We start from the raw sequence: 18,330 nt of genomic DNA, 5'->3' as shown, positions 1-18,330 counted from the left end.
CATGACTGGATTTATGTCCCTAGGTTTGGGTTAAATCCCATATCAGGGATATTTCTAGATCTGGATTTAGATAAATATGAACCCAGGTATAGACTACAGACATTGCAGTATCCTTTCTCAAAGGTAACTGAGATGAAAAATTTGAGTGAATAAAAAAAGATTTGAGTGGGATAGTAACTATGAAATGCAGGCTCGAGATCCTTAGAAATCACAGAATGGAAAATGGCAAAATATCAGGAATGGCTTTTAGGAAGACAGACTTTGTGAGCTCATAGATTTGGTAAGTGAAAGCTTCTGAGACATCTATTTAAAAAGAAATGAAATTAAAGAAGGACAGTTAAGGGCTTGAAAAGAAACTTTTCTAGGATGGAGAAAGCTTTGGGAGAGCAGTAGAGTATCACCTTGATCACAATCATCACTATCTCAAATGCAGAAAAGAAAAATGACAGAAAGTGAAAACAAGGTCAGATAACTGAGGCTGAGCATTGCAAGAATACAACCAAGCAAAAAGGATTTTGCGTGTAGAAGCAAACTCAGAAAGCTCCGGTCCAGTACAAAATAAAGAAGACTTTGAAATGCCAAGAAATCTTTAGGAGTACATACATAGTGGGCTAGAAGACTAGGGATGTTTGTATTTCACTTTCTGATGAAGACAGTAAAATTCTCAATGCAAAGTATTGGACTGGGTTTATTTGGCAAGGATTTGATAGACCCCAGCAGTGGACTGCTGGGGTGGCCTCTGTGAGCCAGCAGCTGCCCCATGTTCGATCAGAGTCAGCTCCAAAAGGGACCTGCTGCTGCCCAGAGCTGAGCTGATGAGTGACACTGGTTGGGCCTCTGAGAGACTGGACTGAAGAAAGGGGAAAAAAACAAAAACAAAAACAAACTGCTGCACAGCAGCAGCTGGGAGAGAGGAGTGAGAACCAGCCCTGCAGAGACCAGGGCCAGTGCAGCAGGAGGTGCTCCAGGCACGCAGCAGGGATCCCCTGCGACCTGTGGGGAGGCCCCTGGTGGAGCAGGCTGTCCCCCTGCAGCCCATGGGTCCCACATGGAGCAGATCTCCACGCTGCAGCCTGTGGAGGAGCCCTGGTGGAGCAGGTGGATGTGGCCTGGAGGAGGCTGCGGCCCATGGAGAGTCCCCGCAGGAGCAGGCCCCGGGCCGGAGCTGCAGCCCGTGGAGAGGAGCCCACGCAGGAGCAGGGGGTCTGGGGGGAGCTGCCACCCACCCTTGGGGCCCCGTGCTGGAGCAGTTTGCTCCTGGGGGATGGACCCCGTGGTATGGAGCCTTGTGGGAGCAGATCTCGAAGAGCTGCTGCCTGTGGGCAGCCCCCACAGGCTCAGTTCAGGAAGGACGGCATCCCGTGGGAGGGACCCCGCATGGAGCAGGGGCAGAGAGGGACCTGAAGGAGCGACAGAGACAAAGCGTCAGGGACTGACCACAGCCCCTGTTCCCCTGTGCCACTCAGTGGGATGGGGTGGAAAAGGGTGGATGGGAGGGAAAGTGATTTTAGTTTGCTTTTAGTTCTTACTGCTCTAGCTTGTTAGTAATAGGCAATAAACTATACTAATCTTCCTATGCTGTGTTTGTTCTGCCTGTGACAGTAATTGGTGAGTTTTCTACCTGTCCTTATCTCAACCCTTGAGCCATTTTCCATTATTTTCTCTTCCTTCTACACTTGAGGAAGGGGAATGAGACAACCATGTGGTGTTGGAGTTTAGTTGGCCATCAATGGGAAACCACCACAAGTACCATGAAAGCTGAAGGGCTTAAAGTTTTTTCTGCCTTGTCCTTCAGTAATGTTAAAAAGCAGTTTCACTGTTGTGGTGCCATATACAGAAAGTTGAAGAACAAGTTTGAGAAGGACTGGAAACTACTTTTTTTGAAAAGTAACTCACAGAAGCTGTTGCACACCATTTACTTCCACAGTAATTTTAGTTTGCCAAAAGGAAGGCCACTGCCAGATTTTGATGTTCTTTTGTTGTTTTTATTGATTTGATTCTTTGATTATTTCATTTTGTCTGTACATGCATTAATTGAGAGAGAGCAGGACAGCAAAACATTTTTACAGCTGTTGGGCAGACCATATTGAAATGTTCTGAGAAGCATTAGAATAGACTGGGCTAGAAGAGATTTCAAGATGTAGTTCTTTTTGTGTGCTTCTGATTTTCAGGGAAGGAAACTTCTTTAAGAGTTAATTTAGCTGTGGGGTTTTTGTACTGGTGATTTTATTTATTTTTTTTAATCTATAACTTTAAATTATTTGGGTTCAGATCTGACACTTTATTGCTGGAGTAGTAAATGCTAAGTTGTTGAAATTCATAGCAGATCAAAGTGTTCAGACTTTTGTTCAGTCACTTTTACCTACATGTAATATGGTGCTGAAAGAGTTGAATTTGTTATTCTTTTATCTGTCTCTCTATCTTTTTTTTTTTTTTTTTTCTTTTAAAATTGATACTTTCTGGAATGAATATCATGAGCATTCTCCACATTCAGTTTCAGAAGTTCAATGTAGATGTGTTGAATTTAATATTTAATGAAAAAATCCTTTTATCCTTGTCATATATGTTAAGAACAAATATGACATTCAAAAAGAACAGTCTAATGCAAGTCTGTGGTTGATCAGTAGATGCTGCAGATTGCCAGGAAGTTATTGTGCTGTGAAAAGCTCCGTTGACTCCTAAAGCAAAGTTCAAGGTGGTTTGTTTGGTTGGTTTTCTTGTCACAATTTTTAGAAAATCCACTATGCTGTGCCTTAAAACTGTGCATTTTGAAGTACATGTACATTTATTTTACCATACTCATGTTCTGTTAAGAGAACCTGAATAGGATTTTAAAATATTATAGACTAAACTTTTCATTGTATGTATTAATATATGCAATCAGTTAATGGTAGTTCTTATGCTCTGCTTTGTGCTTAAGATACATTAATCAATGAATGATTTCTGTATTTACATTTTAAATCACTTTTTACATAATTGTATCACTGAAAAGATGCTGTGGAGAGAGTCTTAGGGATGATTCAAAGACTATATGTGCATGCATATTTCTATTTAAGTCTTAAAGTTAAAATTTGTTTCCTATGCTATTAATAACTTTTTGTCATTTCTGATGGAGATTCCTAGTATACAAAGTAATGAAGATTTGAAGTTCAAACTAATAATACAAAAACTTAGTTCACAGTGTGAGTAATACCTACTGGCATGAAACAGCATTTCATTAGGTGGCCAAAATATTGAGATTAGAAAAGCTGCATCCTTGTAACTCATACTGGGATGAGAATTTTGGAGTCATCACTTGAATCTGTAGCTCAGATTTTATCTTCTCTTGCAGCATCCTTCCCTGAAAATGCTTTAAAATAGTATTATTAAGTGAATATGAAAATGATGATTTAAAGAGAAGTAAAGGATTGAGATACCAAGACTGTCTTGACTTCATAGCATACCGATTTTTCTTTTCAGGTGTGAGTATTTATTGCTGTTCCAGCAAGCTGTAAAAGATAGTAAAGTAATGAATGCAGGCCGTGAAGTAGTTCTTAATTACCATTTCACAAACAGGCTAAATTTCTTGGTGTTCATTTGAAAGTAGACTACTCTTGCATTTTTTCCCAAACTATGTTAAATTGCTGTATAAAAAACTTGCACTCATGAAGTCCACTGTGTGGAAATTCAGTCCTTTGAATTAGATGTTCTTTGCCACTTGTGATTAAGCCAGAGAAAGTGACAGATAAACTATTTCTAAGTCATGTTTGGTATTTCTTTTTTTTTTTTTTTAAATAACTGAAAAAAAATAGGGACATTTGACCTTCCCCCTTATGTGATACGTAGCAAATGGGTTGTGTAAGCCAGTATGCTAAGGACCACTACTGCCCTCCTGGTTCTGATGATAAAGTTGTAGGTGCTGCCTCTGACTTAATTATGCATAGATATATATGAGTATATACATATATATTCTGAATTTTGAAAGCAGTATTACTTTAACATAGATTCTAATTGGCAACTTCAAATTTGGAGTTCCACATTTAAGATTCAAAGTGCTGAACTTCACTAAGCATCAAGAGCTGCAACTGAATGGACAAGCACATCTAATAGTTTTTAAGTAAACAACTTTTTAATAAAAAAATATTTTCAGATACTAATTTTGTTCCCACAAATAAAATTTAGACATTCAAATTAGACCTTCAAATTAGACATTTGCATTTTTATGCAAATATTTTTTGGCTATTTGAAGTCCAGGCTGATGGAAAGTATACTGATACCTCACAGTTCACCTTAATTTTCCTAAGTGGATTAGAAAAGTTTTAGTCACCTTTTTCTAGTTGCTTTGCTTTGCTCTGAAGGTTTGCTGTTATTTGCTATTTATTTATTTATTTATTTCATGTTTGTGTTTTCCAAAGAGTCTCATAGCTTTTGTAGAATCTTGAGATGAGGCCAGCTGAGAAACATGCTTTCTAGCTTGGACAGTTGCAATGTTTGGTCACCTCCTGTAAAGCATGTAGGGTGGGTTATGTGCTTTGTATTTGTCTTTGCCACCAGCAACTAGAAGACTATCCCTGCCCTGAAGTGGGCCATCTCTTGATTTCCCTGAGCTGGCTATGCAGGCATTCAGTTTCTCCTGTCATTCATACAATGAGTAAAGCAGTTTTTACATGTGTTTGTCTCTACAGGAATTACATTTTACAGAAAAGTGATGGTAGATGCAAGGTGCTTCATTCATTCAAAATTAGATGGGATTTAAAGAAACTCCAGATTTAAGGAAGTAAATTGAGCCATGATAAAAGTAGAAATGATCTGCTGTTTGTGATGAATGACATCAGATTCCATCAGGGTTGAATATGTGCTAACCAAATGTTAGAGTTAGACATCTGCCAGGAAGTTTACAGGAAACGGAAGAACCAGATGAATTATATGAAGTTAGCCACTCAACCACCCCTTCAAGGCAATATTTAGACTTTCCATCACAAGAACAAAAATGGCTAAATGAATGCATAGTTTTCTGAGAGTCCTACATTTTTATTTGAATAAATAGTTTTAATTAGAGACAGCAAAGATATCTATGATGAATGTATTTCTACTCTGAGTTCGCTCGGGAGAGGAGGGTTACAAAAGCAAAAGGTAAACCAGTTTGCAAGAGTTGTATAGGAGTTCTACTAGGAATTTTATGGCAATCAGTATTGCCTTGATCTGCTTCGCTGGTTATTCTCCCTGATCAATAAATACAGAGACAGAATGGAAACCCTGCTGAGATCAGGAGATCAGAGGTACTACTTCTTATAAGTTACAATATCAGACGTGCTAAAGGCAATTCTGTACACATGTTAGAGGGAAGGAAATCAGAATCAGAATTTTCTCATTAGAGTAAGATAAAACAAAACTACATGTATTTATTACTTCTGAAGTGAAAGATTGATTTAATATGTCTATGTCAGTTTCGGCCTCAAATAATATTTTTTGATTCTGTGAAGCACTTATTCCTGTTCATTATTCATATACATGTTTAGTGTTCTCCTTCCCAGGCAGCATTCAGGAAGGGTAGTAATTAAGTGTAAGAGAAGTTTTATTTTTCTTAAGAGTTATAACTTAAAATCACTTGATACTCAAATTCCTGTGGTTTCTGATGAATCTGTGGAAACTGTCTAAACCTCATCACATACTACCTTCAGTTGTTTTTTTTCTTTCAGTATTTTCCTTGAAAAACACTCTGGCTACTTTCTTCCTTAAAACTGCAGAAGAGTTGGTCTTTAATATTTTGGATTGGTTTTCTTTTTTTTGGATCTCTGCTATGGTCTTGGAGGTCAAATGTATCACACTGATCCCTCATTGAGGAGGAAAAAAGCAGTGGTAGTATGTATTTTTCAAAAATCTTTCTGAACTACCACTGTCTATAATGAACGTCTGAAATAAGGATAAGTAATAAATACGTGTACGTAAAGTGGCATTTCAGGATGATGTGTTTTTTTGTCTTTTGTATTGAAATAGCTCAAGGTTTCTTTTTCTTATCAGAGAGAACCACCAAAACAATCTGTTATAAAATAGCTGCTACTGCATTGTTTCACCCTGATTACCATCTTGTATGTATATATCATGCTTAGCATGCTCTGGGCTGATTCTTATTTAGATGTATTCGAGCTTCAAAGGTATTTAGAGAGACATGCATAAGCTGGGAATTATAAAGAATTCCTTCCTGGATGCTGCAAATAAATTTGTTTTGTGTTTGGTTGTGTTTTTTTTTTGTTTGTTTTTTTTTTTTTTTTTTTAAGTTTTCCTCCTCTTCCTTCAGTACTTAAATTCCTCTTCATTCATTTTTGACAGTAAAGCCTAAATTTGTCTCCTGACCTTTAAGTTAAATTTTCTTTGAATGCGTGGGAGATAAGATCTCTTTCAGTCTCTTTTCATTTGTCATTTCTCTGATATGAATAAGAAAATATAATCTTTTGTTGAGATTAAAGATAACTTCTTTAGGTTTCAATTCTTCTTGATAATGTATGAACAATTTTAATAATAATAATAAAAAAGCCTGTTACTTATTTTTACCTTCTTATCAGTCCAATAGTTCTGAATCTATGAAAATAAGCAGTGAAATACAGGAATAATGTATTTAAAGCAAAGTAAATTTCATTTTAAAAAATGTTAAATGATATAATTCCAGTAGAGTTATTACGTTAGCAGCTACACTGTTCAGGAATGGAAAGGTTTGGGATGTGGTCAGTAACCTTATTCCAGCAGATGTACCTGGTACAAGCTAAACAGGTTCTTTTGCCATTAAAAAGCCCTTAACAAGTGAATAATTTGTTCAATGTCTGCTGGATTTAAAAATAAATAAATAAAATTACCCCCCCCAAGCTCTTCTCCCATTATTTTAATTGTTTGAAAACTATGTAATGTAATCTAAAAATTTATTTTCCAAAATTAACTTTTCCCGAGCTGAGAAAGCAATTTTATATCAATTCAATGGGAATGGTTATGTTCCATTTATTGTCAAGAACTTAGATACTGAATACAAATTGGGTGCTTTATAATTAAAAGGTGAAAATATAATTAAGTTCCAGTTTCTGTTGTCACTACTGTTATTCAGTTCAGTGTGATATAATTAAGTATTGAGAACTATGAAATCACTCGCTTCATCAAGAAAGCACAAATTGCAAAATCCAATCACTATTAGTGTGAGTTTATTGATGACTTCAAACTATCAAAATATGTTTATATCAAAACAAACAGATTTTAAGGTTTTAGGAAGCCTGCTGAGGTGTGCTTACTGCAGGAAGGTGGGACTTCTGGCTTGGTGTTAAAGCAATCCCTCATACTTTTATTTCAGGTAATGAATTTTACAGTTGAAAAATAAGGCCAAAATTCAAATGAATGAATTTAAGATGGCAAGAAAATTGCTGTCATTTATCACTTTTTCTTGTTGATGCATACAGAATTATATAGACAAACTTGTGCAAATAATCATAGAATCACAGAACAGTTTGGGTTGGAAGGGACCTTAAAGACTGTCCGGTTCCAACCCCCTGCCATGGTCAGGGACACCTCCCACCAGACCAGGTTGCCTAAAGCCCCATCCAATCTGGCCCTGAGCATTTCCAGGAATGGGACATCAACAGTTTCTCTGGGCAACCTGTGTCAGTGCATCATCTCTCTCATAGTAAACTATTTCTTCCTAATACCTGATCTAAACCTGTTCTTTTTCAGTTTAAAGCCATTCCCCTATCACAGTCCTATCGCTATACTCCCTAACAAAGAGTCCCTCCCCAGCTTTCCTGTAGGCCTCCTTTAGGTACCGGGGCAAACAACCAATCAAACAAGTATTTCCATCAATTTAAGGGAGTATTTCAGTAACCAGTAATATCTGGCAGACGCTGTTTTTTTTTCTTTGTTACCTACTTTGCAAACATCATGAGGAAAAAAACCTGCAAGTTTTAGTCCGTACGTACAGAGTCATTTTTACAGTACTTATTTACAGGCAGTATTGATTACAGGCATCTATTGCTGAAGTTGCTACTCTTTTATAAAAGCACTTCTAGAGCATTTTAGTGAGTATGCCTAAAGTGATTATTTTGGATAAAACTGCCCAGTTATATATGTATGAAAAAAAAAAATAAAGGCAAAGTGCATTGTTTAAGAATGTTATGGTCTTACTACTTTTCCTTTGAGAAATTTCAGTATCTTCTCTCTCCTTAAAACTTAAGAATATTGTGTTCCTGGTAGTGCTAAAAGTTGAACAATTTCTAAATTTCTGAAGTATAATTCTATGTGTGCGATAGAGCTTTTTTGGAGGCCAGCAGCTAATTTATTCATTTTTTTTTTCATTCATACATACAAGCACACAACTTTACAGATAGACAGTTTTTGTAAATAATCAAGTATGCTTCCTCTTTTCTTTCAAGGTGTTATGCCAGAACAGCTATGCATGAGTACCAAGAGCAGGTAATTTAATGCAGCCTATATACTTCTTTGCTGTCACTAGTACAGCGTGGAGGAAGAGGTTAAGTACATGGAATGGAAAGTGGCTGTTGCAGGGAATGGAGGCAGCAGATACAGAGAAATGTGAGAAAAGAGATTAAGCCATAGGCAACTAAAAGTGAAGGTAATTGAAGAGATACAGAACAGAGAAAACAAAGGTGAAAGGAGTATAATCTAGCAGGGGCTCCTAAATTATAAGAATCTATAGCCGCATGATGGAAAATGTAAAAGATTCATGTCAGTTTTGCTTCCATAATGTTCAGATATAAAATACTGGCAACGTCTCTCACTGTTTTTCTTCTGTGCTCACAGAGGACAAGTCTGCTAGAAACCAGAAAATACTTCAGATACATAGAATATTCATTGGCACAGAATAGACGAATCAAAACCAACTGCCTCCTATTCCTGTATTGCAAGAAAAGGAATTACCCGGTGAAATCACAAGAATATTATCACAAATATTTTTCATGCTATTTAAATCTGAGAAATGCAATGATATGATATCATTTGGGTGTTGAGGAAACTATTAGACGAGTTTGTGGTCCATCAGAAGCTATGAAGCAAGGTGGTCTATGTGCAGCCTCTGACTGAAGAGGTTCCTAAACTGTAGGTGCTAGAAACTGGCAGGAGATAGCCAGGAATATCATGCTGTCTTTTAAGCTTCTGTTGTTTGCCAAGATGGAGGCTTACTGGACTAACTGGACCTTCAGTGTGACGCAGATCAGCCTCATTAGCCTAAAGGTTCTCTAATAAATCTGCACTTTACAGATTTTTACTGTTCCCGTGTCTTGATACGCTTATGAAGAAATTTATTCCAAGTCTGACATGAACACAACCTGGCTGGTTATGACCAAGACATGCCTTTATCAGACTACTGAGTAGTTGTTCACTTTTAAAGTTGTTGTAAAAGTCTCTTCTTCAGGATGGAAATAGACTGATGGTTATTTCATTACAATGGAAACTTAACAGGAATTGAAATTTCATGGTGTGGCTGATCTCAAAACCAGAAAAGGACAGAACAGAATTCAGAACATCTATTTCATCTCCCTGCATTCAGGCAGAACTGAGTAAATAATAACCTACTTTGCTCTTCCCTCTAGCCCAGTAAGTCTGAATAGTTTGTTCTTAATTTCCAATGACAATTTTCAGAGTATATATTCCATCGTTTTACAATATCAAAGGTTTTTGTTATACTCAGTCTAAATAATTAAAATCAATTAAGACTGACTTTTTTCTTGTTTGTATTAGCTATGGGGAATGGTTTATCACAGTTCCTGACTACCTTCAGTCTTCTCTGGAGTAGACAAACAGACACATCTTTTTCTTATAGCTCTTTCTTTAAACTTTGTATGAGTTTATAAGTGTTACAATGAATTTTGGAACTACATCCTGACTCTTCCAGCAGTGCACTGAAGAAGCATTCTAATAAGCTTGTCTCTAGCATCTAAGGGGTAAATTTGTTTTATTTCTTCTGTTTGTTGTCATGTTTTTGCTAGTTATGTTCTGCTGGGTGTTTTTATTATTTTAGTTTGATGAACTGAAAGGTACTGGGATAATGAAGACAGTGTTAGAGGAATTTAATAAAGCCATTTTAAAAATAAGTGCATAGATTTTGTTAATCACCTGCCCCCAGCCATCCACATTGTCTCCCCCTATCTTGTTGTTGATCATAATAAGGTTTTTGGTCATAATAAGGAATTATGTTTACATGTGAGGCTGTGAGGCTTAGTGTTATTAAAACTGAGTTTTAAAACAGATGTAGCTAAGAACATTTCACATATCATAAAATACCTAATTAGACAACACGAACAGGTTAAAAAGTGAGTTCTCAAAGTAACCATTTTTTAAGTTTCAAGTTGTTTTGACATGAAAAAATGTGTCATTATAACTTCCTTTCCAATTTTTGTTCTAGAACTGGTGTTTGTTATCTTACTGGTAGTTCATAACCTTGAAGGTTCCCTTTCTCTCTCTAGAAGCCTTTAGAAATTCTGAGTTAAAAGTTCAGAATATTAGCTGAATTTCCATAAGCAAAATTAAAACTTCTTTAAAAGAGAAAGTGGATGAAAATTGCAGAAGGAAGTGATATTTTGAAACAAGTGACCATTGATTCTATGAGTGCAGATACCAAAAAGAATGGCAGAAGGCTCTTGTGAATCATAGCAGAGAACAGCTTTTGTGTTCTGCTTGTACTTGCAGATAAACCAGTATTCAGAAATGTTTGAAATTATTCATTCTGCTCCCATTGTCAGCAATCAGCAAGATTTGCAAGGATATTTACACCAAGGAAGGAAACTGATATTGTGAAACTCTTGAACCAATGAAAGGATGTTTGAGTCATGAATCAGAACCTTCCCAGAAGAGAGAACTCAGCCCATATGGTCACTCTTCAGCTTCACCTGTAAAAGATGTGTGAGCAAAGATGTGTGAACTTACTATCACTTTGAGGTTAAAATTGAAAATGAACATGTGATCAAGACAATATCAACAGTACCAAAGTGTCTGATTTACTAATTCAAAAAAGTACAAAAGGTGGTCTGCCCTGATTAGTTCCCTATTTAGGCTTTGTCAGACTTTTTTTGTGTGTCTCTTGGGCAGGATGTCATATGTGGATTTCAGATGTTTACACGGGTTCTTCTCTGTGACAAAATAAAGCCTGAGGCAAATAGAGGAAAGACAGAGCAGAAAGACAAATAAAATTGAGAGTAAAACAGGGAAAAAAGATATGTCTTATACAATTCATACACATCCTTTTAATTTTTAATATAAGTTTTCTCCTAGGTGTCTGCTGGTGGTTGAGAATTAGACTATGGATGTGTTACAGGAAAGACTTACAAAATAATATGCTGTATGAGAGGGAACTGAATATGCCCAGCTGTAGAGATGTTTATTTTTTGATTATCATTCTTATCTAGAAAGATGCTTATTAGGTTATGTCTTGCATTGGTCACAGTAGTGCTTAGTAGAAAGTTATGTTGCTGTTTCCCATAGCCATCAGACTTCCAGTTTCAGTTTTGTTGGCCTGTCTTCATCTGTGGTAGCAGCGCTGGCAACACTGATAGAGGTGGGCTGCCAGCAACCTCCAGTATTTCAGCTGGAGCATCATCTAGTTTCTCTGTGAGCACAGTTGGGAAGGAGAGTTGGAGTAATCAGATCACATTTGTACTTTCTCAATGAGAGTTCTTACTTTTCCAAAGAAATGTGCTGATTAATTTTACTTGCAGAAGTGGATGATTTGTATTCTTGCAAATTTGTGTTCTTGTATTACAGGCAAAATTACAATCCCTTTTCAAAATTCCATTTTATTGTTATATGCATATTTCAAACATACTTAATTTTAATTATACTCGACGCTCATTTGACATAATGGTAGTACATGGAAATTACAGGACACCAGTAAGAATGGTAGAGGGCTGTCTGTGATCACAAAGGTGTTCCAGTCTGCAGGGATCCTTAGGCTCATTTAAAATCCTTTGGGCAAAATACATTTTGTCAGTGTTACACTCATTTAGGATAATGTACTGAGAAAATAAATAATTATGTTGATGGTTCTTGTGAGGAAAGGCTATCTTGCTGATGGCTGTTTCCAAAGAGATAAAATGCTAACCAATTAAGGGAATGGGGTGACTAATAACAAAATCTGGTATTGTTGGATAAATTATTTATTCTGTGTATTCTACAGGGGGAGGGATGCAGTGTGTCAAGTTTTCTGACAGCATAGTTCTGTTGAATTTGGTTGAACTGTGCTAGCAAAGATTTTGATTTTATAACCTCAGCTACTGAAGCAAATAAAAGTAGTTCTTTTTATGATGAAGTTCAAATCAGTAGCAATTAGTATTCCCCAGACCTAATTTTCAACCTGATAAATGAAGACAAACATAATTAGGCAAGGTGAATTTGGGAGTTCTGCTGATAGCAGATCATCTGCTTATATATAGCTTCATTTCAAAGTCAGTCTCCTGATTTTCCTCCCTTTGAGCATGTTATGGTAGTAGTCCCAGCTCTTAGAGAACATCTTCAGCTGTAGGATTTTTCATCTTGCCCTGTGTTTGACTTGGTGTCCTTATTAACTTTAAAATAAATGTATAAAGTAATAACCTTCAAGTTAGTGAGACAATTTAGAGAGGACATGGATGCAATTGCACCATTTTTTTTCCTGAATACAGTGGACTGAGTTTTTAAAATACTGATTTCATCATCTCTCCTCCTTTTGTAAAAATTCAGGTAGCCTTGCACTTTCTGGATGTGTGATTCTGATATCTGTGAGCCCTGTGTTTTGTGTCACTGGCTGTTAAAACCTCCTCCTTGCAACCTTTGCCTTACAGCATTCACATCATTCACAGCTTGTCTCCTCCTGCTTTTTTACCCCACCCATGGCTTTTTTTTTTTTTTTTTTTAGGGATCATCTTTTTCAGATCCTGTGATCTTCAGTCTGTTAATATTTCTTCTCCCTCTGCTGCTTTTATGGTGGATTTGTTTTTGTTTGTTTATAGCCACACTGCTTGGCACAGCGGGGAGGTAGTTGTCTATCAGATGCGCTATAGATTTTATTATTGATCACATTGTGCAGTAACAGTAGGATGTTAAATTGAATTTAAGTTCTTTAATGTTGCTTCTCTGGTGATGGCTGCCAAAAGATGTAACCCTACTGATATGTCACACCCGGGGTCTTGTTTTGGAATTCTTAGACTTCTTTCAGATATTCCTGAAAGCTTAATTAGCTTCTGATGGCAACAGAAGACAGTTTGGAAGCTATTTAATTTCCTTTCAAGTAGATTATTTCAGATGCTATCTTAGATCTGTTGCTTCAACATCATAAATTTTCTCTGTGGTTTGATGAAGGTAGAGTCCCATCGCAGTGTTTGTCTTTTGAGCTTTGTGACAGAATGAGATGTACTTTATGCACCTGAGATTTTCCAAGAAAAGCACCAGGAATGGCTCAGGCTGTGTGCTGCAGGTGTGAGGCTGTATCAGGGTCTCCAGTTAGAGCACCCTGAACTCGGACAAAGCTGGGAGGAAAACCCCAGTCTGTGGTTCTCCACTTAGGTCGCATTTTAAATGTACCATGTGTGCATTGATATCATTTCATGCTGAATCTCTGTTTCACAAATTGTAGAAACTTATAGTTCTTTAAATCTTTATTGCAATTAATTATTATAGTTCAAATGTTTCTAATTTTATTTTTGGGTACACTGCAGAGAAACCTCAAGTCAGCTCCTGTGTTTGTATCCTTTAAATCTAGGCTTCTTCTTGGTATTCTGACTTATTTGTTTCCTTCTGTTTGGATGTAAACTAGATGTAGATATAGACAATTCTGATGTATCTTGAAATGGTATAATTCTGTATGATGGTTGTACAACTAGGGTGGTTAAAAAATCAACTACTTCAAATATGTATATAGAAATATCCTTTGAAGGAAGTGTGCTTTTTGCTGCATATAAAAGGAAAGATAAGCAGTAAAAATAGCCTATTTTAAATGGAATATCTGTTTTGTCCCATTTCTTGGTTTTCTTCAGTGATTTGATCTGCTGTATATTTAACGGTAATTTAACAGCTAATGAACTCTCTCATTTGATATTGTTTGTAAATATTTTCTTTTTCTCTTTGTAGGTAGAAGAAATTGTTGATATAGGAGCATTTGCCCCAGAAGACATTCATGTTCCCAAAATCTATGTTGATCGCCTGATACAAGGAGAGAAGTTTGAGAAGAGAATTGAAGTAAGTAGCTCAGCTTCTTGGCCATGATATGTCTTATCTTGGGTTGCATTTTAGAATTTACAGCACTCTTACTGTAGCCACTAAGTGGTAGCAGTGAAAACCTGTCAAACCTATGTACTGGAGCTTAGGTAGGTGCTTAGTAGGTAGATGAGAGTCTGAGAATTGATTTTTTTGTCTCATGCATCAGCCTCTTAGGTTCAATCCCTAAATAAGCTAGAACAAGTGCCTGTGGTACTTGATGACTTTATTGCAGTTGAAAAATCATTGATAGAAAATCTTTCTTCATTCTCCTTCTTTTCGCCATTTCTCCGTCTGTAGACAAAAGGGGAACACCAGGACTTGACGATAAGGTGCTTTTTTTTTTTTTTTTTTTTTTTTTTTTTCCCTATTGGGAAGCTTTTGATATGGTAGGGCCATTCTCAGCCCCTTCCATGCCTCACAGTGAATTACATTACATTGCAGAGGTCACAGAACTTTCCTTTTCACTAAATGGGAACTTTTCTAGGCATTGGCATTTCTGAATAAAATATATCAATAGTTATTACAAATTGCAGGAATATTATTCAAACACTGAAAACTTCCAAGAAAATGACCATTATGTAATTGTTCTTTGGGCTTTGCCTCACTCAGGCTATGTCTCTCCATTCATCTTGGTGATGTGACAATGCTCTTAAAGTCCAATTAAAAATTATGTGTTTCTCCAGTGTATCCATAGCCTGGAGATGGGAATGATTCAAAATCTTATTAGAAGAGCTGGTGGAGGGTGAACTACATGACACAACAACAACAAAGAAACATTTGACCAAAAAAAAAAAAAAAGTGCAAAAAGGAATTGTAATAACTAAACTTTTACTATTAAACTGAAGTCAAAAAGTCCTATGAAGTCATAAAAGGCCTTTTCTCTAAGTAAGCTTATTTAGGTTAACATTAAAACATGCTCTTGGTTGTTGTTGCATCTGCTCATTCTGCAAAAACATTTTCCCTGTTGTTGAGTATTTGACTGGAAAGAGAAGTATCAAACCTCTCATATTTTTCCTCAGGTGTGTTGTGTTAGACTGCTCTATTTCATCCTTTTGAATTGACACCCTATTGTAGAGTTTAAAAGCTTTAAACTTGCAGGGGAGAAACCAATTTTGTATTTAATAAACTTCTGTTCTGATTACAGTTTGGCATTGGATAAAGTGGTGATTCTCTTCCAAGGAGAGACTTTTAAACAAAGTACATAAGCTACTTGATTTTCTTTGACTTGTCTGTGTAAGGGAGGGTGGACACCTAGTCAACTGCCCCCTTTCCTATATGCTTAAGAAAAAAAAAGAAAACAAGAGAAAGAAAAATGCTACTGTAAACTATGCAACAAAGTTGTAACAGAGATTAATTTTATTTGTGCTTTTTTTGTGCTTCTATGTAACTCTAGCAGTGCTCTTTAATACGTAGGGGAAGAAAATGGCAGATTCATGTACTCATCCATAAGAGATTATCCATAGAAGATTAGGGATGAGAGATTAGGAAGTGTTTGTCCATATGAAAACATTGAGTATAAGTGCTAAGAGGGAAGAAAAGGAATAAAAAGAGCAGCAAGCCTATCGTAATTCTTACTGGTAGTGGTTCCTGCCTAACTGAGCTCAGGCTTGTTCCCTCTGTTAGGGACAGTGTTTGTGTCATACTTTCTACCCGACTTTCTGTTTGGTGGAGGAAAATCCTTGGTGATTGATCCTAATTTTTCCATAACATATAAGGGAAGTGATCCTAGGAAAAATAGCCGAAGCATAAAATAAAGTCATCAGGAACTTCAAGAGGACTAATACTGTTCCTGACTGCCGAAGAGGAGACTGACCTCCAATACAGAGGAAAAAAAAATGATGCAAAAATTATCTTGTGGTGATGAAAAGGAACAGATGATAGTTTTGCCAGATTTGTCAATTATGTCCTAGTGAGGAGTGAATGTGAGGACACAGTGGGTGCAGGATGTGATTTTGTCCAGATCAGCCTTATACCCATGGGGGACATGCATGAAGAACAGAATTTCTGTAAAGAAATACCTACAGAAAGGATCATACAAAAATCTTGAATGCTGGGCATTTTTCACATATACGTGATTTTGGAAGCATCAATTTAAGGCCAGGAAACTTCAGGAAAAAGACTTCAGACACATTTTATGCAAGATTGTATTGACTTATTTCTGAAAACGTACTTGCCTAACTCCCATTATCTTTACATGACTGGCAATTGCCTGTTTCATGCATGTAAATCCAGAATAGCACCACTGAATTAAATGAATGCAGAAAGAGAGCAGTATGTGAATTTTAGGCTGACATTAAAAAAAAAAAAAAAATCGATTTAGGTATCTCTGGGGCAATGAATGTCAAATTTGCTAGTAGCTGCACTAATACTTGGTGCCTTCTTTCACTCTTATTCTTCTTAACTAGTTGCATCTATGTATCACATATGTTGACAATAAGAACAAGGTACTTGGCAATGTAGACAAAGAAATAACATTATGCTCTAAAGATATCATTGGGGCTGTCTGATGACTCTATTGGCTTGGGTAAGATTGAATAGATAGACAAAACATCTTTCTTGTAAGAGATAAATAACATTATTCTTAGATGAAGTATCTCAATGCAATCACAGATCAGGCTTCTGTGTTTTGAGAAGCAAGAATCTGGATGTTAATTTTTGCTTATGGTTATTTTTTGTTTGTTTTGCAGCGCTTATCAATCCGAAAACCTGAAGACTCAAAAGCCAAACAAAAACAAGGAGACAATGTGAGGGAGAGGATCATCAGACGGGCTGCTTTAGAGTTTGAGGATGGCATGTATGGTATCCTCCACCTGTGCTATAGGTTAAAATGATGACTTGATAGACTAGTAGCTGCAGCTGTTTTTGTTTCATGAAAGTTAATTAACATGCTCTTTATTTGTCTTTCCAAGAGTCTGGAATTCTTGCATTTTAATAACACTGTTGAAATAGGTGGGATGTTAAAGCATAGGATACCTGGAGTATTTATTCAGGCATATCTGCAGAGCTTGTTGGCAGTTGAAAGTTTCGTAAGAATTTCTTTTAAAATTTACCTGCATTATCAATGGAGCTTCGTTGGACTGCTTTTTTGTTTGTTTTTATTTAGTATGTTGACTCAATGCAATTAGTCCAAATGATAAAATAATTCAGCACAAATGTGAGGCATCCTGCTAAAAATTGAAATGTTTATGAAAACAACAGTTCTAATGGTAGTCCAATAATAACTTTGTTTAATTTACTAGTTTACAGTAAATATATTCCTTTTTGCACCTTGACCGATTTTTTGTCAGCTAATCTGGGTATTGGAATCCCACTGTTGGCCAGTAACTTCATCAGTCCAGACATAACCGTTCACTTACAGAGTGAAAACGGAGTCCTGGGTTTGGTAAGGATGTATCATAGTCTTATCTGCAATACTTACTTTGCTGTGCTGCTAGGTTTTATTCCCTGCTGCTGTCCCCATCCTGATTACAGTTTTACTAGAAATCATATTCAAGCAATATTGCATGGTGATAAAACTTAAAAGGGAATACTATTTTTGCTGTGGTAAAGCTTTACCATATTACACTTGAATACCTCTTTCTGAAAAATGTCTGTCAGTTTGGTTAGGAAAAAAAAAACGCACAACAGCAAAAAAAAAAAAAACCAGTCTGGTTATTTAATGATTCTAACAGCCTCTAAACAGTATATCCATCACTCTTGATACATTAGTTGATGTAAATTTTGTCTTGTATCATCATTGATAGTGTTTTGCTGAAGAAGAAAAAATTGGATGTTTGTGATGATCTGTTTTCTGCAATAAGCATTAGAAATAGTAAAGCAGTCATGAATTGTATCTCAAAGATATTGTAATATAAAGCTGACATATGTCTGTGTTATTGTCAGGGTCCTTATCCACTTGAAAGTGAAGTAGATCCAGATCTGATTAATGCAGGTAAAATCTTTTAAGTCAATTTAATATATCGAAAATGATTCTTCATTGTTAATTTAGAATTTTTCTTTTGATTTGGCATTTGAACAGACTCCTGGTTTATTTACTTATAAATATTAACATATTTGGCTTGGTTTAGTCTTTGAAATAAAGGTTGGCTTTGATCAATAGAGATATTTAATATTCTAGTTAGAGAGCTTATGCTT

General features: G+C 36.3%; 1 protein-coding gene across 1 annotated transcript in view; it reads left to right on the top strand.

The window, feature by feature from the left end:
- The window catches only part of OXCT1 (3-oxoacid CoA-transferase 1), an 89,207-nt gene that overhangs the window by 33,044 nt on the left and 37,833 nt on the right, over positions 1–18,330 (top strand). Inside the window, exons 8-11 of the mRNA XM_084305483.1 lie at positions 14,072–14,175; positions 16,884–16,995; positions 17,484–17,578; positions 18,079–18,127. Coding sequence (XP_084161609.1) covers positions 14,072–14,175; positions 16,884–16,995; positions 17,484–17,578; positions 18,079–18,127 — 360 coding nt within the window. The remainder of the gene's footprint in view (positions 1–14,071; positions 14,176–16,883; positions 16,996–17,483; positions 17,579–18,078; positions 18,128–18,330) is intronic.

Source organism: Netta rufina, assembly GCF_964035555.1.
Source record: "Netta rufina genome assembly, chromosome: Z".
Lineage (NCBI taxonomy): Eukaryota > Metazoa > Chordata > Aves > Anseriformes > Anatidae > Netta > Netta rufina.
This window is presented reverse-complemented; position numbering and strand designations above follow the sequence as displayed.